General features: G+C 41.8%; 1 protein-coding gene across 5 annotated transcripts in view; it reads right to left on the minus strand.

The window, feature by feature from the left end:
- Positions 1 to 8,593, minus strand: part of LOC136862726 (protein ST7 homolog) — a 374,644-nt gene extending 366,051 nt beyond the window's left edge. For 4 of the 5 annotated variants that reach the window (XM_067138951.2, XM_067138952.2, XM_067138950.2 and 1 more), the window contains exon 1: positions 8,395 to 8,593. In XM_067138951.2, coding sequence (XP_066995052.1) covers positions 8,395 to 8,536 — 142 coding nt within the window. In that variant the 5' untranslated portion in view covers positions 8,537 to 8,593. The remainder of the gene's footprint in view (positions 1 to 8,394) is intronic. The other variant, XM_067138948.2, reaches the window with a different exon arrangement.
- Between the last annotated feature and the right edge of the window lie 15,539 nt (positions 8,594 to 24,132).

Raw genomic sequence — 24,132 nt, forward strand, 5'->3', positions numbered from 1 at the left:
GAAATGATATTTTCTTCTTGTTTTTAAAAAACAATATTATTTTTACATTTTTTATCATTAAGTTTAAACCCATTTTGACTACAGTACTTTTCCAGATGATGTTAACCTTCTTTTTTTTTTTTCTGCTAGTGGCTTTACGTTGCACCGACACAGATAGGTCTAATGGCAACGTTGGGATAGGAAAGGCCTAGGAGTTGGAAGGAAGCAACCGCGGCCTTAACTAAGGTACAGCCCGAGCATTTGCCTGGTGTGAAAATGGGAAACCACGGAAAACCAACTTCAGGGCTGCCGACAGTGGGATTCGAACCCACTATCTCCCGGATACAAGCTCACAGCCGCACGCCTCTAACCGCACAGTGATTTCGCCCGGTATGTAAATCTTGAAGTTTTAAAGGTCTTATGGTGATGATGGGACAGTAAAGGGCTAGGAGTGGGAAGGAAACGGCCATGGCTTCAATTAAGGTACAGCCCTAGGATTTGTCTGGTTTGAAAATGGGAAACCATGGAATACCATATTTCAAGGCTGCCGACAGTGGGACTTGAACCCACTATTTCCGAATGCAAGCTCACAGCCACGCACACGTAACTGCACAGCCAACTCTCTCGGTTCAAGTGACTTAAATATTCATTGAAAATTTGGAATATTCTGCTGAACTAACTAATTATTATACAGGATTATTTTTTTAAGTTTTTTTTTGCTAGGGGCTTTACGTCGCACCGACACAGATAGGTCTTATGGCGATGATGGGATAGGAAAGGCCTAGGAGTTGGAAGGAAGCGGCCGTGGCCTTAATTAAGGTACAGCCCCAGCATTTGCCTGGTGTGAAAATGGGAAACCAAGGAAAACCATTTTCAGGGCTGCCGATAGTGGGATTCGAACCTACTATCTCCCGGATGAAAGCTCACAGCTGCGAGCCTCTACGCGCACCGGTATGTCAAAGTTTAGAGCAGCAATCTAAAACCAATAGGTAAAAGTCAGGTTCAGTAATGGTAACTACTTAATGGTGGTGATGCAGTATGTTTATCATCCCTTCAGCTACTATAGGTCTTCGAAGATGCTGCAGTGCCAGTATTATGTCTTAACGTGCCAGTAAATATACTGTATTATTTAAGCAGTCTTAATGTCAACCAACTGCACTAGAATTCATTCCGCAACCTTGAAAACTGAAGGCATATATCTAGTGAACTATGCAATACAGTCATGCAGTCAGTCTGTATTTAATTACGGTTCTGTGCTGTTAAAGGGATAGCATATGTACAGGGTGGTCGGAAACAATATGAACCGGGTATATGAGTGTTAAGAGGGTTTGGTCATGCAGAGAAAGAATTTGATATCTCGCACCATTGTCATTTCATCAGCTGCTGAATTTAGCCAATCCGATCGCTTCTTGAACAAATTCAAATAGGCTTTGCGTGGCACTGCTGCTAAATTTGCATGTGACTTAAGAACGGCTTGTGAGCCATACCGAGAAATCAGCAACAAACACACCATTAGTTTCAGCCAGTGTCACTATAGCGTACATGCTTCGGCGCGATGCTGTCAGCTCAGAGGTCTGTATTCAAACAGCTCCCTTGACGATGTTTTTTCTTCGACTGGTGTGCTCATATTACAAACTATCCACTTCATAGCCGTATTAACGATTTAACCTAATGGTTTCGTAAGGAAATATTTACTACATAATCGATACCTTTTTATGTTGCCTTTGGCAATTTATAATATTAAAAATAACAGAACATGTTTCGATCACTTAGTGATCATCAGCTGTATACACAAAAGCTTAGATAAAAAAGCATTAAAGTAAGCACATAAAAAATCCTTGTTGACTTTAAAAACTATTGTTGGTAAAGGACGTATGGGTTGGAAAGGGGGAAGAGGGTGTTTGCGGCGGGAAGTGTACGGATGTTACAAGGAAGTTAATTTAAAATAAGTTAAAAACTTCTATCTTATTGAGCTAAAATGTCTTTAATATCTATTTAAGTCCCGAAGGCGTAATTAAAATCACTTATTGTTTTAATTTTATTATGTGCTTACTTTAATGCTTTTTTATGTAAGCTTTTGTGTATACATCTGATAACGATGATCGCTAAGCGATCGAAACATGTACTGTTATTTTTAATAATAATAAAAATTGCTAAATGCAAAATAAAAAGGTATCAATTAGGTAGAAAATATTTTCTTACAAAACCATTAGATGGTGTGCTCATGTCGGTCTTAAATCACGTGCAGATTTTGCAACATCGCTTCGTGCAGCCTGTTTGAATTCACCCATGGATTTATCTGATTCAGCAGCTGATAAGATGACAATGATGGGAGATACTGAATTATTTCTTTCAAATTATTTATCAGCACGACCAACCCCCTACCGCTGATATACCCGATTCACATTGTTTCATACCACCCTGTATGTGTGTCTCGAAATGTGTATGTAACCACAACCTATATCGGGTAAATCCTGGACATAAATGCAGATGAAAAAGACAGTGTAATAAAATTCTGTCCTACAAAATTTTACCATCGCTTAAGTGCGGCCAGTATCCAGTATTCGGGAGATAGTGGGTTCGAGCCCCACTGTCGCCAGCCCTGAAGATGGTTTTCCATGGTTTCCCATTTTCACATAAGTCAAATGCCGGGGTGTACTTTAAATAAGCCCACGGCTGCTTCTTTCCCATTTCTAGCCCTTTCCTGTCCCATCGTCGCTATAAGACCTATCTGTGTCAGTGCGACATAAAGCAACTTGCAAAAAAAAAAATATATTTTTTTAATAACCAGTACAACCATTAACTTACTAAGGTGATGAGGAATTAAAAATGAATGCCAACAACAATTGTTAAAAACTGTAAAAGAATGTCTTGATATGAAATTTGCTGAATGAAAATGAGGTATTTTGGTATGATATGAATTAAATGAAAAAAGAAATACTGATGAATACTGAATCTTAGATGTTTTTATACCAGGACAGCACTCTTACACTTTGCACTATGGTATGGTAGCATAGCAGGAACCAAGAGCAAGATGCAAAGAGGTCAGATATTGCCGGGTGGAATTTTGTCATAAATACACTGACTGACAGTGACAATGCAACACCAAGGAGGAGTGGTTCGAAAGGGATGAAAGTTGGGGAAAAAACAGCGTCGGCACGGAAGAATAATTGATGTTTATTTCAAACCGATATGCAGCTTACACAATGCGCACGGCATCGACTCAGTAGGATGTAGGACCACCGCGAGCGGCGATGCATGCAGAAACATGTCGAGGTACAGAGTCAATAAGAGTGCGGATGGTGTCCTGAGGGATGGTTCTCCATTCTCTGTCAACCATTTGCCACAGTTGGTCGTCCGTACGAGGCTGGGGCAGAGTTTGCAAACGGCGTCCAATGAGATCCCACACGTGTTCGATTGGTGAGAGATCCGGAGAGTACGCTGGCCACGGAAGCATCTGTACACCTCGTAGAGCCTGTTGGGAGATGCGAGCAGTGTGTGGGCGGGCATTATCCTGCTGAAACAGAGCAATGGGCAGCCCCTGAAGGTACGGGAGTGCCACCGGCCGCAGCACATGCTGCACGTAGTGGTGGGCATTTAACGTGCCTTGAATACGCACTAGAGGTGACGTGGAATCATACGCAATAGCGCCCCAAACCATGATGCCGCGTTGTCTAGCGGTAGGGCGCTCCACAGTTACTGCCGGATTTGACCTTTCTCCACGCCGACGCCACACTCGTCTGTGGTGACTATCACTGACAGAACAGAAGCGTGTCTCATCGGAGAACACGACGTTCCGCCATTCCCTCATCCAAGTCGCTCTAGCCCGGCACCATGCCAGGCGTGCACGTCTATGCTGTGGAGTCAATGGTAGTCTTCTGAGCGGACGCCGGCAGTGCAGGCCTCCTTCAACCAATCGACGGGAAATTGTTCTGGTCGATATTGGAACAGCCAGGGTGTCTTGCACATGCTGAAGAATGGCGGTTGACGTGGCGTCCGGGGCTGCCACCGCTTGGCGGCGGATGCGCCGATCCTCGCATGCTGACGTCACTCGGGCTGCGCCTGGACCCCTCGCACGTGCCACATGTCCCTGCGCCAACCATCTTCGCCACAGGTGCTGCACCGTGGACACATCCCTATGGGCATCGGCTGCGATTTGACGAAGCGACCAACCTGCCCTTCTCAGCCCGATCACCATACCCCTCGTAAAGTCGTCTGTCTGCTGGAAATGCCTCCGTTGACGGCGGCCTGGCATTCTTAGCTATACACGTGTCCTGTGGCACACGACAACACGTTCTACAATGACTGTCGGCTGAGAAATCACGGTACGAAGTGGGCCATTCACCAACGCCGTGTCCCATTTATCGTTCGCTACGTGCGCAGCACAGCGGCGCATTTCACATCATGAGCATACCTCAGTGACGTCAGTCTACCCTGCAATTGGCATAAAGTTCTGACCACTCCTTCTTGGTGTTGCATTTGCTCTGTCAGTCAGTGTATTTTCATTCAGGATTCACATATCTGTGCCATGGTCATGAATTTTAGATATTCAGAGAATGCAGAAGAAACCTACTGAATTTTTACAGAACTGATGACAGTGCTGGAAGCATAACAGTGAAAGCAAGAATTCACGAAGGAGGCAATTTGGAAGAGAATGGCACACCATGTCAGATTTCAACTAAACAGGCCTGACGCAATGCAGATTAAATTTAAGTCTGCGTTTATAGTGGAGCGGGGAGGAGTACGAAGAGGAGAGTGGAGAGGTGAGCGGAGAGTGCTTTGTGTTTATAATAGAGCAGTGACTGTCCTACGTTGTAGACAGAGTTTACTGAATCTAATCACAGCTTTTACATTGCGTTGTCAAGATGTCTCTGTTGAAGTATCATAAATGGATATGTCTTGAAAGGAGTAATGCAGCTAAATATTATTACATATATTCAGCCAGAAATCCAAGGTGATGGAACGTTCATTCTAATAATACGTGTAGGCCAAGAAACGGGGAATTCAGTCGTTTATACGAGAAGTTGCGTTTACATCCAGATGAATTTCGGCAGTATTTTTGGATGCCTCTTCCACCATTTGATTATATCCTGTGGCTTGACAGTCAGAGATAGGCCTATTTGTACTCAGATGCCATCTAGACCCAAAGCTTATCAAAAATGTATCTGTTGTGGTGTGCCTCGACCCTTTGGTCCAATAATAACAGATGTATAAAGACTGCACTTATTAACTGCTCAGATGAAAAAGACATTTTAAAAAAAGCGAACAAACACACTCGGTCTACGTTATGGCCTACACAAAGCTACACTCCAAGGAAACAAACCACGTACCAAACAAAAACGATTGAGGATTGCCGAAATTACTCAACAGCGCTGGCCACCACTATGTGAAACAAATAATTTTGTTTCGCTCTCTGTGCACCGCTATTATACGAGGGTAATCCCAAAAATAAGGTCTCCTATTTTTTATAAATATAGAACTCTGTTCGTGTGGCTGTTGGTCACAATATTGTGAAGAGTGTTTCCCACGCTCGCATATAAACATGTGTACGCCGCGCTGAAGCACTCAGCCTTGGCTTGGCAGCCGTTGAGAATGGAGCTCCCATTGAAGTGCGAAGTGTGCGCAGTTATTCGGTTTTTTAACGCAAAAGGTACTGAACCGATTGAAATTCATCGCCAATTGACGGAAGTGTATGGCGAGTCGTGCATGGATATCAAAAATGTTTGCAAGTGGTGTAGAGAGTTTGCAGTCGGTCGGACTGAAAATCAAGACAAACAAAGGAGCGGGAGACTGTCAATTTCCATTGAGAGTCGTGAAGGTTGAGCAAATCATGCGTGAAGATCGGCAGATCACCCTGGATGATCTCTGCACTTTGGTTCCTGAGGTTTCCCCGAAGCGCCGCTCACAGAATTTTAACAGAAAAGTTGAAATACGGGAGGGTGTTAGCAAGATGGGTACGCATGCTGACTGAAGACCGCAAGCGGCAACGAGTTGATTCTTCCCGCGCATTTCTTCAACACTTTGCAGCCGAACAGGACAACTTTTTGGACTCAATTGTCACAGATGACGAGAGATGGGCGTTTCACTTTACACCTGAAACCAAGCAACAATCACGCCAGTGGCAGCTTCCCTCTTCGCCTAAGCCGCGGTAATTCAAGCAAACACAGTAACTCGGTAAAGTCATGACAACTGTGTTTTGGGATCAAAAAGGGGTATTGTTGGTCGACTTTATGCCCGCTGAGACCACAATTAACGCTGACAGGTACTGTGAGACCCTGAAAAAAATCAGACGGGCAATTCAGAACTAGAGAAGAGGAATGTTGAGCAAGGGCGTAAACATTCTCCATAACAACGCTCGCTCGCTCGCACGTCGCCCAGCAAACCATTGCTCTCCTGCAACAATTTCAGTGGAACATCATCAGCCACCCACCCCATAGTCCCGACTTGGCGCCCAGTGACAATCACTTGGTCCCTAAGTTGAAAGAACATTTGGCAGGAAAGCGATTCAGCACCGACGACAAGGTGAAAGATGAGGTTCACAACTTCCTGAACAGCATGGCGGTGACCTGGTATGACATGAACATACAAAAACTGTCACAACATCTACAAAAATGCATCGACCGAAATGGTGATTATGTAGAAAAATAGCTAAATGTTCAAGCTGTAAAATGATGTAAACCATTGTAGAAATAAACAGGTCTATGTATTTATAAAAAAAATAGGAGACCTTATTTTTGGAATTACCTTCGTACACATCCATCATCGCAGCTCTCTTTTCTCTCCACTATAATTCTACACGTGCTGTTACATTATTTTGATTCCTCTGTTGATGTCCTCTCCGCTCTCCCGCTCCTTTTCGCTCCACTATAATCGCACCCTAACATTCAGTTTTATCCCACTAATGAGACAAGACTATTTTGTTCGGGACAAACTTCAGTAGCTTTGACCAAACAAAAATATTCACTCTTTAATTATTGGTTCAATAAATAATAATTATCATATTCTTAAACTGATCCAGCCACATACCAGGTCAGCTGTAGGAATGTGTCAGCATAAAAGGCCTGCTGAACCTCTCCAGAGCAATGACACATGATTATTGAGTTTAAAGAAAATTGAATAATGGAAAATCTTGGAAGAGAATGAAAATAATTTGTTCAATCATCTAATATAAATTCCAAGTGCACTTATTAATTGCTTAGATGAAAAAGACATTTTAAAAAGTGAACAAACACACTTGGTCTACGTTATACACAAAGCTACACTCTTGAGGAAACAAACCACGTATCAAACAAAAACCTGGCGTGGAGCAGTGAAACTTCATTGCTAACTATGTAAAACAAAGGGGAGGTATATATCTATGAATATTTAATAGTATGCCTAGTTTACAATTTTTACTTCATGATGACAAAAAAATATAATGAAAATGGTCTTCCATGATTAATTTATGATTTTCCATTTGTTTTTAAGAAAAGACAAAATACACAATACGATAACATCACTAGGGTGAGTTTCTAAATTTACATCTTGGCCAGTTATTCTGGGCATGATTTTTCTTAGGTTATGCAACCAAACCAGTATGTTTGAATTCCAATGATAGGTGATACACAAGATGCACCAACTGAGTACCATATTCTAACAGTGAATTAATTTGAAGAAAATAATTTCATACAAGAATCATGCACATTCCTGGAAGGGAGTAACAGTTGGTGAGCGATACCACCACTTACAAACATCAAGTATAATGATCTGATTGCATTATTGTTCTGTAAGGCTAAATATTCAATTTTGGACTCAAGTTTAAAGTGTAATTTAATCCACTAATCCAAGAGAAATATAGGCCTATTTTCATCAATTTTTAAGAGGAGCTGGTAAATATAAAGTGCAATTCACTAATATCAATGTGTGCAGCTTCATAAAGTGGATACACAATATATTTATTAGATACCGGCCTTATCAAGGATTTCTTTTAATATGGTCTTCCCACCTATGTTGCCTTAGATTGGGAGAACATACATAGGCCTATATAACCAGTGATGAACCAACCGGAACTATCCCTGACAGCTACATGGTTCGAAGCCTGTAGTCTCACAACTATTACAACCCACCGAGCAAAAGTCGTACTACTATATGCTAGGAAATATATCCTGTGATAGGAAAAACGTCAACAACACAGCACCATTGACAGGTATGCCACAAGGAACAACATAATGGAACGGTGTATGTAATACTAAAGTAACAATAAAATAATTGCTCCTATACGGAACAGGAACTTCACATGAAACGTCTGTCAACTCTGTTAGATATAAGTTAAAGAGCGAAAGTTGTTGAATAATGCCACCACCTACAAACATCGAATGCATTGTATTGCCTACGTTCATTTACGCCACATAAAATGAATTTCAAAACTTTATTTACCCATTCCAATATTTTCACTGATTTTGAGAGGTCCCCGGAGATAATATATCACGAACACTACCAACAAAAACCAAAATGCCCATAAATATGTCCAAGACCAGACGATCCAACACTTTATTTTCATCAAGAAAACAAACACCATTCTAACACCTCTCTGTGCAGGTATCCTGCCACAGAAACAAAACACTGTAAAACGGTATCCGCCATGATTCTACCAATTACGCAATAGTGCGCAATAGTACCGCACAAGAAAACATTCAGCAACGCTTGCTGAAATTAAAAAAAATAGACGCATGTGCAAATGCACTACAATGTCCTATAGATTATTTGTCATGTATTACTCGTATCTCATAATAGACCATTTATTTCGAAATCATAGGACCGGTATGCATAACGGGAATTCAATCGGGCAGTACAATTTAGGTAGTCCTGATTCTGGGCTCATTCTGCACCTAGTCAATCATAAAACGAAAGAATAAAAGTGAATAAATATTCCAGTCAAAGATAAACAGTAACAGGCGATTAGGCCCAAGGTACCATGACAGCTTTACTTTGGTTTAATTTAATACTAGCAATTACCCGCGGCTTCGCTCGCATGGATTTCCTAATTTGGACAAAGTAATCGTTCCTCTGCATTGTACTGAAAATTCCTAAAGTATAAAAACTCGCCCAAAAATTGAGCTTCATTTACCCCAGAAATTATTTGTAAACCATGTTTGTGGTATTATCCTTAGGGGCAAAGACGACCGTGCGACATAGAACTGTACATGTGAGAAACAGACTTATCTCATACATACATTACATACCTACATACATTATCACTGAAGACTGGTAGCGTTCAGTCTACAAGCCTCTGTGAATTTACTTAACGTCGCCATAATCCTCTATTTGCAACTAGTGCTGCGGCCTCATTTAGTTCTATACATCTTACTTTAAATCGTTAGAAACCGAGTCTAACCATCGTCGTCTTGGTCTCCCTCTACTTCTCTTACCCTCCATAACAGAGTCCATCATACTCCTAGGTAACCTATCCTCCTCCAATCGCCTCACATGACCCCACCACCGAAGTCGGTTTATGCGTACAGCTTCATCCATCGAGTTCATTCCTAAATTAGCCTTTATCTCCACATTCCGATTCCCCTCCTGCCATTGTTCCCGCCTGTCTGTACCAGCAATCATTCTCGCTACTTTCATGTCTGTTACTTCTAACTTACGGATGAGATACCCAGCTTTCACTCCCGTAAAGCAAAGTTGGTCTGAAAACAGACCGATAAAAAAGATTGTTTCGTCTGGCAGCTGAATTCCTTCTTACAGAATACTGTTGATCGCAACTGCGAGCTCACTGCATTAGCTTTACAACACATTGATTCAATCTCACTTACTATATTACTATCCTGGGAGAACACACAACCTAAGTACTTGAAATTATCGACCTGTTCTAGCTTTGTATCACCAATCTGACATTCAATTGTTATCGGATCAGATGTAAGGCTTTTCAGGCGTTTGCTCTATTAACCAGCGTTTCGTCTTAGGTCTGACACTAGACTCATCAGAGTGGGATGTGTCAGACCCTACCCAATGACGCTGGGGTCTATGCAGGTGAACTTATCAGAAGCCCATTATAAGAGGCACAGTCTGATAACTGCATACGGAGAAGAATCTCCACATTGGAATTATTGCCCGCCTAGCAATTCCATTCAATTATAATGTTGAATTTCTTACCTACTGACACCAATTTAGTCTTCGAAAGGCTTATTTTCATACCATACTCATTGCATCTATTTTCAAGTCCCATGAAATTAGACTGCAGGCCTTCGGCACAATCTGTCATTAAGACCAAGTCGTCAGCATAGGCTAGAGTACTTACTATATTTCCACCTGACTGAATCCCTCCCTGCCATTTTATACCTTTCAGCAGATGATCCATGTAAACTACGAACAGCAGAGGAGAAAGATTGCTGCCTTGTCTAACTCCTGTAAGTACCTTGAGCCAAGAACTCATTCTACCATCAATTCTCACTGAAGTCCAATTGTCAACATAAATGCCTTTGACTGATTTTAATATTCTGCCTTGAATTCCATAGTCCCCCGGTATGGCGAACATCATTTCCCTCGGTACCCTGCCATATGCTTTCTCTAGATCTACGAAACATAAACACAATTGCCTATTCCTCTTGTACCATTTTTCAATTATCTGGCGTATACTGAAAGTCTGATCCTGACAGCCCCTTTGTGGTCTGAAACCACACTGGTTTTCATCCAACTTCCTCTCAACGACTGATCGCACCCTGGTATAGTAATCAATGAGATACCTCGATAGTTGTTGCAATCCTTCCTGTTCCCTTGCTTATAGATAGGTGCAATTACTGCTTTTATTCAGTCTGAAGGTACCTTACCAACACTCCATGCTAATCTTACTACTCTATGAAGCCATTTCACCTCTGCCTTCCCACTATACTTCACCATCTCAGGTCTAATTTAATCTATTCCTGCTGCTTTATGACAATGGAGTTTATTTACCATCCTTTCCACTTCCTCAAGCGTAATTTCACCAACATCACTTTCCTCCTCCCCATGAGCTTGGCTGTTTGCAACACCACCAGGAAGATTTCCTTTTACGTTGAGAAGATCAAAATATTCCCTCCACCTCTCCAGTCATTCCCTGGAATCTATTAAGGTTTCATCTGAATTACTCAAAACACTGTTCATTTATGTAGTACTCCAAGTACTTCTGTCTAATTTCCTTGTCCTGGAGATTTTCAACCCTTATTCGTTTGCAGGCAGATTTCACTTTCTCTACCCTAGGCCCAGAGATACTTAGTTCACTACAGATCAGGTAGTGGTCGGTATCATCGAAAAATCATCGGAAAACTCGTACATTCCTAACAGATTTCCTGAATTCGAAGTCGGTTAAGATATAGTCTATTCTGGATCTGGTACCCCTAGCCTCCCATGTGTAGCGGTAAATAGCCTTATGCTTGAAGAATGTATTCGTAACTGCTACACCCATACTAGCACAGAAGTCCAGCAAACGCTTCCCATTCCCATTAGCTTCCATATCTTCCCCACATTTACCACTCACCCTTTCGTATCATTCAGTTCTATTCCCAACTCTCGCATTGAAATCGCCCATTAGCACTATTCTATCCTTGCTGTTGACCCTGACCACGATGTCACTCAATGCTTCATAAAACTTGTCAACTTCGTCCTCATCTGCACCCTCACATGGTGAATACACTGAGACAATTCTCGTCCTCCAACTGCCAAATCTACCCACATCATTCGCTCATTTACGTGCCGAACAGAAACTATGTTGCGTGCAATGGTATTTCTGATACACAGCCCTACCCCAGACTCTGCCATTCCCTTTCTAACACCCGTCAAGTACACTTTATAATCTCCTATCTCTTCCTCGTTATCTTCCCTTACCCGATTATCACTTCTCCTAGTACATCCAGATGCATCCCCTTTACTGACTCAGCCAGTTCTACTTTCTTTCTTCCATAAGCCCTGTTAATATTGATAGCTCCCCATCGAATTCCATTTCGTTCGCCAAGTTGTTCCCAAGGAGTCCCTCGCCTGCAAGTGGGAGTGGGACTCCGTTACTCCCATAGGTCCGAGGCTTGCTTAAAATGTTCTGACCTCGGTAAATACATGAAGCAGGATGCTACCCTACTTACATATAGTCCAAGTGAGGATCTCTCCTCTAACGGGTTATGGACCACCGGTGAATTGTATAGTCCTAGCTGCCTGAGCACAAGGAGGGCCATGACTCAGAATATGTCCGAGATGTCCACTCCCATTCCATTGCAACTGGTATCCCGACTCTCAGGACCACTTACTATTCCACTCAGCCGTTGCCCATGGTTCACGAACTAGGACGTGACAACAGTAACCCACACCATAAACCAAAAGTCTTCTCTCAAGGCGAAAAATTAAATAGAGCTATATGTTCCTTCATTTTTAAAGGGGATTCCAAATACCTATTCCCACATCTGCAACATCTTCCGTTTTTGAGATATACATAAGTATCCCCACAAAAAGAAACAACCCCTTGATAAGTCCTTCCCCTACCCCCACCCGCATCTAAGTGTATTTTCCGAAAACAAAAATACATGTTTCTTTATTTTTAAAGGAGATTCCAAATACCAAATTTCACGTCTGTAACATCTTCAGTTTTTGATATATAAGCCTTCTCATAAATGGTATTCAACCAATTTTCCCCCTTTTTCACCCCCCCCCCCCCCCCAAATTGGAATTTTCCGAAAAGTACTTGTTTCTTTATTTTTAAATGAGATTCCAAATACCAATCTTTACGTCTATAAACTTGTAATTTTTTGAGATACAGATATCCTCATTTTAGAAATTCTCCCCCCTTTTCACCCCCTTAACGTATGAATACCCAAAAATCCTCCCTTAGTGAGCAACTACACTCTAATATAAATGTATCCCCAAAATTTCATTTCTTTATGTCCAGGAGTTTTGGCTCGGCGATGATGAATCAGCCAGTCAGTCAGTCAGTCAGTCAGTCAGTCAGGACATGTTATTTTATATATATAGACTAGCAAGATACCCGTGCTTCGCTACGATATTATACTGAAATTTATCATTGAATACTTAACGTTTTATATATAATCCGCCGAAATTCGCGATCTGACTCGTTTGCTGAGAGAATCCGTCAAAATTCGCGATCTGACTCGTTTCCTGAGAGATTACGGCGAAACTCCTCCCATTTTTCTATCTTTCTTTCTAGCAATCGATTTCGTACTTCCCGGGCTAGGTCCAGGTATTCCACCCGGTCAGTTCGGTCCCTAAATCTTTGCCATCTTTTCCTATGAGCATCTTTAATATGGATCAAATCCATGAGGAAATCCGGAGTGGTGTCGTTTTGGGTACTTTGGCGGTACTGAACCCGCGGACGGACTGCATTCGTAGTCATTACCCGGCCAGGACCCGTTTCCAGCGCGGCCCGCACATTTTGACGACGGTCCAGAACATTCAATATCAATCAAACAATACTGATCTGCATTTAGGGCAGTCGCCCAGGTGGCAGATTCCCTATTTGTTGTTTTCCTATTATTATTATTATTATTATTATTATTATTATTATTGTTACCGTGCTTTGGTGGTAGGTAGAGGTGAAAGAAGGTGCAGGGTGGTGAACAGGTCTCAAGCTACGAAAGTAAAATTAATTTAAAATTTAACAAGGTTATATTTTCTTTTCAAAATTAAGAATAACAGTTACGGCAGGTACAGAGTAGCAAGGCAACAACAGTTCCAATTACAGGATTTACAGGATTTGGGCTTCGAGCCCCAAATTCACAATACTTGAGCAATTAGCCCGACTTTACTCCAAAATAATTTTTACCAGAGGGGCCGAAAAACCCCGTTCATGTTCCAGAGCACTTGCTCCAAATTACACAGAAAAGCCTCCTCGAGGCATACAACACTTAATTTTCAAGAAAGAGCCACTCGCTCTCAACTTTAAGCCTCTCAAAGGCCACACCAAACTCCACCTTCAAGTTGTCCTCTCTGGACATAGACACAGGGGTAAAATACCCAACCTACTGAGGTCTACTAAGTGAGAAAAGATTAATTACTTGACCTCTAAAATAACAATTTGAGAGGAGGCGAACTTGCGCTCCTAATACGCTTTGTTTAAAACCTACTTGGCACTAGGCCGTTAATACAAGGGCTAATCCCATACTAAAGAGGTGACTTAAGAAGGAAACAATTTACATTAAGTCGAAGAAGAATAGGTTGAGAAAAATATAAGTTCACCTCAAAACAATATGAGTGGGAGCTCGAGAGGGGTAAGCACTCTCTATCCCAATATGTAGTTTAAAAGATAGAATAGATACAAGTTTCTTTACATTTTAAGGAAAGTTACATAATGGAAAAACTTCGGACCCGCCCCGAGAGTTAAACTGCTGAGCAAGCAAGAAAAGAAGTAATTATTCGGCCATTACATGGTTGTTGACTGTCCCCGAAGAAAGAGGCGCTTCCCGCCCCCTGCTATGTACTTTACACACTGAAAGATGGAACAGAAGTGGCCCGGAGACCCTAAAATTAGCAGTTTATATCCTCTCGCGGAAAGTTCGAGGCGTTAGGGGAATGAGAACACCCTCCCACAAAAACTTTATTGGGTAGGATACAGCAACATATTCAAGTTGGGGGAAGATACATCCGATTGGTCAGAAATTAATAAAAGAAATTCGGGATTGGCTAAATACAAAACAAGGGGAAAGAGAGGGGTATACAGCCAACTTAAACAATAACAGAAAGAAATTTAACAAGAAACAAACTTTTGAAATAAAAATTTCTCCAAAAAAAAAGTTCTTTCACTCCGCACTAGAGTGCACTATTGTTGATCTTCAGTAGTGTCCTCTAGAAGAGAAAGTTCACACTTCTTTCTACAAGCAAAACACAAATACGTCGAAAATGACACAGTTCAAAAACTCCAAATTTTCCACGTAGTGACATCTTCTGAGAAATTTGAAAATTAATACCGTCAATAAAGTTCAGACTTCCTCCAGCAGAGGAGTTTCAATTGGCGCACATTTTAAATTAGCGGCGTGGAGGTGTACCGCCCGGTACAGACCTCCCCCCCCCCCCAAAAGTTCCTCCAGGGGTGACAAATGCAATTTGTTTGGAAAGGTCCAAGTTTTGATGTTGATATGGAGATTAATTGCAGAAGTATTTATAAGATTTTCTTAATATGGTTTGATTCAGTTTCAAAATTTTTGTTGTAACTTGGTGAAGTAAAGTTTTTATGTTTTATAGAAGTTGAATTCAGAAGATAAACTTTTAATACTTGAAAGTGAAGAAAAATTTTGCAAGGTCCACCAAATATTGCTGTTGAATTCCCAAGTGCAATAATTGCTGATAGTAATAGTTCATGTAGTTAATGTTGATTAAGTTGGATGGCCAGACCGGCCGTTGCAGATTGCGTCCAGAGGAGGCCGCTCGGACCTCTCAAGTACCCTGAGATACCGCTCGCCCGCACAATGAGGGGAGCAGTGGTGTTGAAACACGCCGCGCCCGCGGTGAACATATACAGGCTGCGGGCAAGTAGCAGGTCGTGCGCCGCACATCAGCCTTGGCCGGGAGGAGAGCTCCGGCTCGCCGTGCACATGTGGTCCTCGCTGGGGAAGAGGGGGCCCTTCCTCTGACCCAGTCGCAGCACGGCGCCGCGCGGCTGCGGGGGCACTGAAACATTAAAGCTAGGCGGCAGAATTGTTGGAACATCATCATTTTTTGAGGGCACAGGCTTGTGGAGAGGTTGAGGGGCCAGCGGCGTGCAGAAATCCATGGCCTTAATTAAGCCACTGTGTAGAGTGGAGCAGGAGGCGGGAGCGTGGTAATGGCCGTGGCAAGGACAGGATGGCAGTTTAACCGTGCGGGAGGGGTTTACAAAAAACTTACATATGAAACAAAATATTATAGAAGGGGCAGAATGCCTTAAAAGTGAAAACTCAACAAAAATATAACCTTCATATTCCTTTCACGATTATATGAAGCAAGTTAACCCAGAAATTACACCGGTTTCACCTGTGACAGGTGAACCCTAAATATCCTCTCGGTAGCTGGATTACTTAATAATAACGTAACCGGCGTCAGGAAATCGAGAATGACACACGGCCCATGAAATCTGGGGGAAAGCTTGCCCGCGGGAACAAAATTCTTGACCATCACTTGGTCGCCTACCTTCAAATTGGTGGGTCTCCGTCCACGATCATACCGTTCCCTAACCTTTTCATGAGACACTTTAAGATTGGCTTTAGCCTTCTTCCAAAGATCTTTAATGTTGTCCGGATCTATTGTCTCAGGTAGAATGTCACTCAGAGACCAGAGGTTAGAGAGCGGGGTGTTGGGAACAAACTTGAACATCAAAGAAGCTGGAGTAAATTTATGTGATTCATGAACCGCCGAATTCAACGCAAAAGCTAACCAATGCAGGGACGTGTCCCACCTGGAATGATCTTCATGGTGATAGGCAATAAGCGCGGACCTGAGATTACGGTTAACCCGTTCAGCCAGAGATGGTTGAGGGTAATAAGCAGAAGTTGTCACATGAGAGATGGACAGGTCAAAGCAGAACTTACGAAATAAATTAGATGTAAAAGCCTTAGCATTATCAGATACAATATATTGGCACGGACCGAAAGAAGCAAAAATAGAATTTAGGCAAGTAATGGTGGACTGAGCGGTAGCCAGCTTAGTCGGAAATAACCAGGAAAATCTAGTAAAGCCATCTACGCATACAAAGATGAACTTGTTGGCATTTCCCTTTGACTGGGGGAAGGGTCCTACATAATCGATATACAGGCGTTCCATGGGACGCGACGCTTGATGCGAAGACAAAAGGTCTACCTTGGTGGACATGGTGGGTTTACTGAGCAAACAAGATTTACAAGCTTTTACTAGTTCACGGATTTCACCGTCCATACCCTTCCAGATGAACATTTCACGAATCTTCTCACGAGTTTTAAAGATTCCAAGATGCCCTCCTAATGGGGTCTCATGATAGTATTTGAAGATCATAGGCACAAGAACAGCTGGAACGACAACTTTCATCATCTTATCATGCCTCGAAGGGCAACATAGAACACCATTCCTCAGAACATAAGGGACAACATGTTCCCCAGAAGAAAGGGTTTCCATTATCGGAGCCAGCGTCGGATCTTCACGTTGGTATTTCTCGATATCCCTAAAGAGCATGGGAGCATCAGTTAAGATGGCATTAACACCAGATAGTATGGACTCGGGAGGTGATGAACTGTCGGCCGGTTCGTGGGTCTCGACGTCGTTGGAAAACATACGGCTGAGTCCATCAGCGACAACATTTTCGGTACCTCTGATATGCCGGACATCGAATTGGAAGGCAGAAATACGGATGGCCCAACGGGCTATACGACCAGTACGACGCGGCCTACCTAAGACCCAGCTTAAGGCTTGATTATCTGTCTCCAGGTCGAATTTGACATGTTCCAGATAGAGAGGGAACTTCTCTAAGGCAAATAAGACTGCCAACCCTTCGAGCTCATAGATAGAATACTTGGCTTCTTGAGCCGATAGAGTCCTCGATGCATAGGCGATGGGTCGCCTCCCTAGTTCAGTCTCTTGAAGAAGGACTGCAGCTACTGCTGACGACGACGCGTCGGTTTGGACGATGAATTTCTTCGAGAAATCAGGCATAGCAAGTACAGGGGCATTACATAGAGCTAATTTAAGATCTACAAAAGCGGCTTGTTGAGAAGGTCCCCACTCGAATTTGATGCCTTTCCTACGAAGAAGGTTCAAGGGCGCCGCTCTATTAGCAAAGTTAGGAATGAACTTCCTGAAGAAATTCACCATACCAATGAACCTGGCGATACCTTTAATGTCATTGGGAGGTTTAAAATCACGGATGGCCTGTGTTCTAGAATGATCGACCGCTACACCATCAGGTGACACAATATGCCCTAGGAACGACATAGAGGGCTTAGCAAAGGCAACCTTGGACAACTTGACAGTTAACCCAGCCTTACGAAGGCGATCGAGAACTTCTCGCAGATGATCTAGATGTTCTTCAAAAGTCTCTGAAAATACGACGACATCATCCAAGTAGTGATATAAGTACTCAAATTTGATGTCGGAGAAGACCCTATCTAGTAGCCTAGTGAGTACAGCTGCTCCCGTGGGGAGCCCGAAAGGCACGCGGTTGTATTCGTATAAATTCCAGTCCGTGGCAAACGCTGTAAGATGTTTAGACTCTTCGGCAAGGGGAATTTGATTATAGGCCTGATTCAAGTCCAAGATAGTAAAGAACTTGGCCTTACGAAACCATGAAAAACAAGAATGAAGGTCAGGAAGGGGCACGGATTGTAACACCACCTTCCGATTGAGAGCCCTATAATCAATGACAGGCCTGAAGCCCCCTTGGGGTTTTGGGACTAGAAAAATAGGCGAAGAATACGCCGACTTAGAGGGCCTAATAATACCATCCTTCAACATCTGATCGATGATTTCTTTCAGAGCCTTCATTTTAGGTGGAGATAGCCTATAAGGTGGAAAACGGACGGGAATCGAATCCGTGACCTCAATTTTGTATTCAATAAGGTCAGTAACACCAAGAGTATCCGAGAACACCTCTGGAAATGACTGACATAATTTACGAATCCTATCAGCCTGCTCCTCAGGTAGATGTCTAAGGTCTAACAACATCTCATCCTGGGTAGGCGAAATAGATGAACATGATACAGAATTACACTTTAGCAAGGGAATTTTACAATTGGACGCAAATTTGAACGTGCACGACTTACTCTGAAGATCGAGCACAAGACCAGTGCGAGAAATGAAGTCCGCTCCCAGTATGATGGGGCAAGACAAGTGCTTAGCCACAAACAGTTTGGTTTTCCATGTGAATTTAAAAATACGAATTTTGACCTGTACAGAACCTAAAATTTCTAATGGAGATGAATTAGCCGAAACATATTGAACAGTAGATGAGCCATAGTCAGGTAATTTACAAACAGACTTCAATTTTGAATACCATTGGTCCGAAATAATTGAACAAACACTGCCTGAATCTAATAGAGCTGTTATAGGCTCGTTATTTAACTCAATCTTAAGAAAAGGAACAGGTGCGGGGGTATCCGCCGCAATCCTAAGACATTCTTTGGGGCATTCGAAAGATGAATTTGAAGATAGAACATTCCCTGAATTTTCGACCTGTTTACCAGGGGCTGAGCCTCGGGAAGAGGGATTAGTCGACTCAGCCGAAGCCGCTAGTCACATTTTATTATTGGCATTGGTGGAATTTGCACCAGAAGTTGAGCAGGAGGGGGTGCTATTTGAGTTTGGGCAATTCTTGGCGATATGTGAGACAGCCCCACATTTAAAACAGCCTTGTGATGAACCAGCTCCATTATTTGCCCTACTAAACTTGATCAGTGGACACTTATTCCGAAGATGGTCAGGCGACCCGCAAGCATAACATTTACGAGGTGTGACTGATCGGCGAGGTGGAGGCCGAGTATTACTAAAAGAAGGCGGGGGTTCTTTCGCGACACGCAAGGAATCGGCGTATCTCACTCCTTCCGCTGAGACGGCCAACGCTTCAAGTTCGGAGAAAGTTTGCGGGCACGCCGCGAAACACAAATATGACCTATAAGGTGGTGAAATTCCTTCTACAATAGCCTGTACAATCTGGTCTTCAGGAAAATGAAGAGCAAACACCCTAGTATAGAATTTAATATCTTGGATAAAGTCTGCCAAGTTTTCATCCAAACGCTGTACACGATAATAGTACTTCTGAATAAGGGAGGACCTGGCCCTAGCCGGGATGAAGTTAGCTAGCAAGTGGGCGTGGAAATCCTCAATAGGTGATTGCTCGGCAATGGCTCTTACTATTTTATCAGAGAGAATACCAATTGCATAGGGATAGATAATTTGCAAAATTTGACATGGAGAAAGAGAAAACACAAGGGCATGATCCTGAAATTCGACTAAAAATCTTAAAAAGGAAATTACTTCACTAGTGGTATTAACGGAAAACTTAGAGATACCTCTGAGCAACATTGCCAATGGATGAGGCAAACTGCTGAACCCGGGTGACATAGTAGGTAAAGGTTTCAGTGGCAAGGAATTTAATTCCGAACGTATATTATTCAACGATGCACGGCGTCCAGACTCGTTGTCCAATGGGGCAGAGATAGTTTGAGCAGCAACGGTTATCCTATTAACTTCTCCCTTAGGAGGCTCTTCCTCGGAACCTGCATTCATCGTGGTGGGTTGATCAATTTTGGGAGGAACTTCCCCAGTTAACAATTGAGTGACCTTGCTAGATAACTCAGAAATATTTTCAAGCAGCGTACTAGCTTCCTTCTTCTGAACGTCATTCAACTTTAGAGACAGCAGATCGTTAACTCTATTTGAAAAATGAAAAAGCCTGGCTTGCACACGCTTAATTTGATTAGGAGAAGGATCATTTTCATCAAAAAAAACTAACTACAGACGCTAGCCCAGTAATATTCTCGACGATCGTGGAAAGAGAGTCGTCAATTTCTTTCTCTCCCAAGGTGGGGATGGAAATGGGCAAATCAAGGGACTCTCTAAGCTTGTTTGTGTCTACCGCAACCGTGCCTCCAGATTGCACATTTCTAATAGTCAATTCATAGATCAACTCCTCCTTGCGCAAATAGTTAAGATGGAGAACATCGCGAGGGCCGGGCATGATGACAGAACAATTTTGAAAAAATCAGAAGATTCCAGCAACTGAGAAAATTGTTAGAGTTTGAATCAAAGCAAAGTTTAGCCGTCAAAAGGGGCTAAATTGAGACCCATTCAACCACGCTCTGCTACCAATTGTTACCGTGTTTTGGTGGTAGGTAGAGGTGAAAGAAGGTGCGGGGTGGTGAACAGGTCTCAAGCTACGAAAGTAAAATTAATTTAAAATTTAACAAGGTTATATTTTCTTTTCAAAATTAAGAATAACAATTACGGCAGGTACAGAGTAGCAAGGCAACAACAGTTCCAATTACAGGATTTACAGGATTTGGGCTTCGAGCCCCAAATTCACAATACTTGAGCAATTAGCCCGACTTTACTCCAAAATAATTTTTACCAGAGGGGCCGAAAAACCCCGTTCATGTTCCAGAGCACTTGCTCCAAATTACACAGAAAAGCCTCCTCGAGGCATACAACACTTAATTTTCAAGAAAGAGCCACTCGCTCTCAACTTTAAGCCTCTCAAAGGCCACACCAAACTCCACCTTCAAGTTGTCCTCTCTGGACATAGACACAGGGGTAAAATACCCAACCTACTGAGGTCTACTAAGTGAGAAAAGATTAATTACTTGACCTCTAAAATAACAATTTGAGAGGAGGCGAACTTGCGCTCCTAATACGCTTTGTTTAAAACCTACTTGGCACTAGGCCGTTAATACAAGGGCTAATCCCATACTAAAGAGGTGACTTAAGAAGGAAACAATTTACATTAAGTCGAAGAAGAATAGGTTGAGAAAAATATAAGTTCACCTCAAAACAATATGAGTGGGAGCTCGAGAGGGGTAAGCACTCTCTATCCCAATATGTAGTTTAAAAGATAGAATAGATACAAGTTTCTTTACATTTTAAGGAAGGTTACATAATGGAAAAACTTCGGACCCGCTCCGAGAGTTAAACTGCTGAGCAAGCAAGAAAAGAAGTAATTAGTCGGCCATTACCTGGTTGTTGACTGTCGCCGAAGAAAGAGGCGCTTCCCGCCCCCTGCTATGTACTTTACACACTGAAAGATGGAACAGAAGTGGCCCGGAGACCCTAAAATCAGCAGTTTATATCCTCTCGCGGAAAGTTCGAGGCGTTAGGGGAATGAGAACACCCTCCCACAAAAACTTTATTGGGTAGGATACAGCAACATATTCAAGTTGGGGGAAGATACATCCGATTGGTCAGAAATTAATAAAAGAAATTCGGGATTGGCTAAATACAAAACAAGGGGAAAGAGAGGGGTATACAGCCAACTTAAACAATAACAGAAAGAAATTTAACAAGAAACAAACTTTTGAAATAAAAATTTCTCCAAAAAAAAAGTTCTTTCACTCCGCACTAGGGTGCACTATTGTTGATCTTCAGTAGTGTCCTCTAGAAGAGAAAGTTCACACTTCTTTCTACAAGCAAAACACAAATACGTCGAAAATGACACAGTTCAAAAACTCCAAATTTTCCACGTAGTGACATCTTCTGAGAAATTTGAAAATTAATACCGTCAATAAAGTTCAGACTTCCTCCAGCAGAGGAGTTTCAATTGGCGCACATTTTAAATTAGCGGCGTGGAGGTGTACCGCCCGGTACAATTATTATTATTATTATTATTATTATTATTATTATTATTATTATTATTATTATTATTATTATTATTATTATTATTGATGTTCTGTATCCCACAGCAAGATGCAAGACCGCTACTTGGCGGTAAATTACATCTGCTGCCAATGTCATTGCTAAGAATGTGACCAGCACCAGTGTCGCGCGTAGTCAAGAGCGCCAGATTTCTGGCGACACGAATGACATACATGCGTGCATTAATGACCTTATTATAGAGGTGAACAATTGCACGGTCAATGTCATTCCTATTGTTTATTTCGAGTGTTTTGAAATTTTTATTTATATGCCAGGAAAATCTACTGTAATCTAATTTTATGTTCTCCAAAGGAAAATATGGCTCTTGAAAACGAACCCGGGAAAGATTAAAAATGATCAGTTTATGATCAGAATAACTACATTATGAACAGTAAAATCAATTGGTCTCAACTGCTCTTTCACATATGGAATTGTGCATATTTTGTTTAGTGGTATTATTAATATGTATTTTACCGTATTTTGTTGGGGTGACACAAAGATAAATGTAACTCTTTGTTTTACAAACATTGGTTTATGGATATTTGATCCGCTAAACCTCCGTTAAGTTGATTCCCTTCCCCCCAAAAAGAAGGTGTGTTTCTTTATGTTTAAAGGAGTTTCCAAATACCAATATTCACGTCTGTTACCTTCAGTTCTGAGATATAAGTATTCCCATAAAAAGAATTCACTTTTTCACTTCCTTTCACACTCCCCTCCACCCTAAGTGAATTTTCCGGCAAGAAATACTCGTTTCTTTAATAGTAAAGGTTCTTCTAAATAACAATTATCACGAATATAACATCTTCAGTTTTTGAGAAATGTGTCCTCATAAAAGTAATTAAACTCCTTTTCACCCCTGCCCGCAAGATGATTTTTCCCACAAAACGCTTTTTTCTTAAAGGAGATCCAAAACCAATTTTCACGTCTGTAACAACTTTAGTTTTTATTAGGTGTCAGTATCCTCAAACAATTAATTCAATTAATTTTTCAATTCTTTCACCTCCCCCCTCGCCATCATTGGAGTTTCGAAGAATACGTGTTTCTTTAATTTTACATCAGATTCCAAATACTAATTTTCACGTCTGCAAAATCTTTCGTATTTGAGATAATAGTATCATCATACAAATAATTCAACTAATTTTTCAATTCCCCCCCTAGGTGGATTTCCAAAAACTACAAATACGTATTTCTTCATTTTTAAAGGTGATTCCAAATACTAAATTTCGCGTCTGTAACATCTTCAGCTTTTAAGATATCAGTATCCCAATTAAAAAGGATGGCCTTCATTTAAACCGCACTGGTACGTATAAGTTAGGAAACTTGTTTGGAAGGGTAATAGGGAGGTACATTCAGGGAAACGGGAAGGCCTAGGGAGCGGTGATAAGGGAACAGGGAACTGGAAATCAAGTAGGGATGACATAAAATTGTTAGTGTTGAACTGTAGAAGTATTGTAAAGAAAGGTATAGAATTAAGTAATTTAATAGATATATATATTTACCGGATACTGTATTAGGAGTTGAATCATTGCTGAGAAATGGTATAATGGATGCAGAAATTTTCTCACGGCACTGGAGTGTGTATCGTAGAGATAGGATAGGAATGGTGGGAGGGGGAGTGTTCATTCTGGTGAAAGAAGAATTTGTAAGCTACGAAAAAGTTAAAGATGAGACACATGAAATTCTAGGTGTAAGGCTCATTTCTAAAGCTAATAGGCAACTTGATATATTTGGAGTGTACAGATCGGAAAAGGGTAGCACTGACGCGGATTCGGAATTTTTTGATAAGATAGTCGGCTATGTGGGAAACGACATGGAAAGAAATTTGTTTGTAGCGGGAAATCTGAATTTGCCAGA

The sequence above is a fragment of the Anabrus simplex genome, chromosome 2, assembly GCF_040414725.1.
Source record: "Anabrus simplex isolate iqAnaSimp1 chromosome 2, ASM4041472v1, whole genome shotgun sequence".
Classification (NCBI taxonomy): domain Eukaryota; kingdom Metazoa; phylum Arthropoda; class Insecta; order Orthoptera; family Tettigoniidae; genus Anabrus; species Anabrus simplex.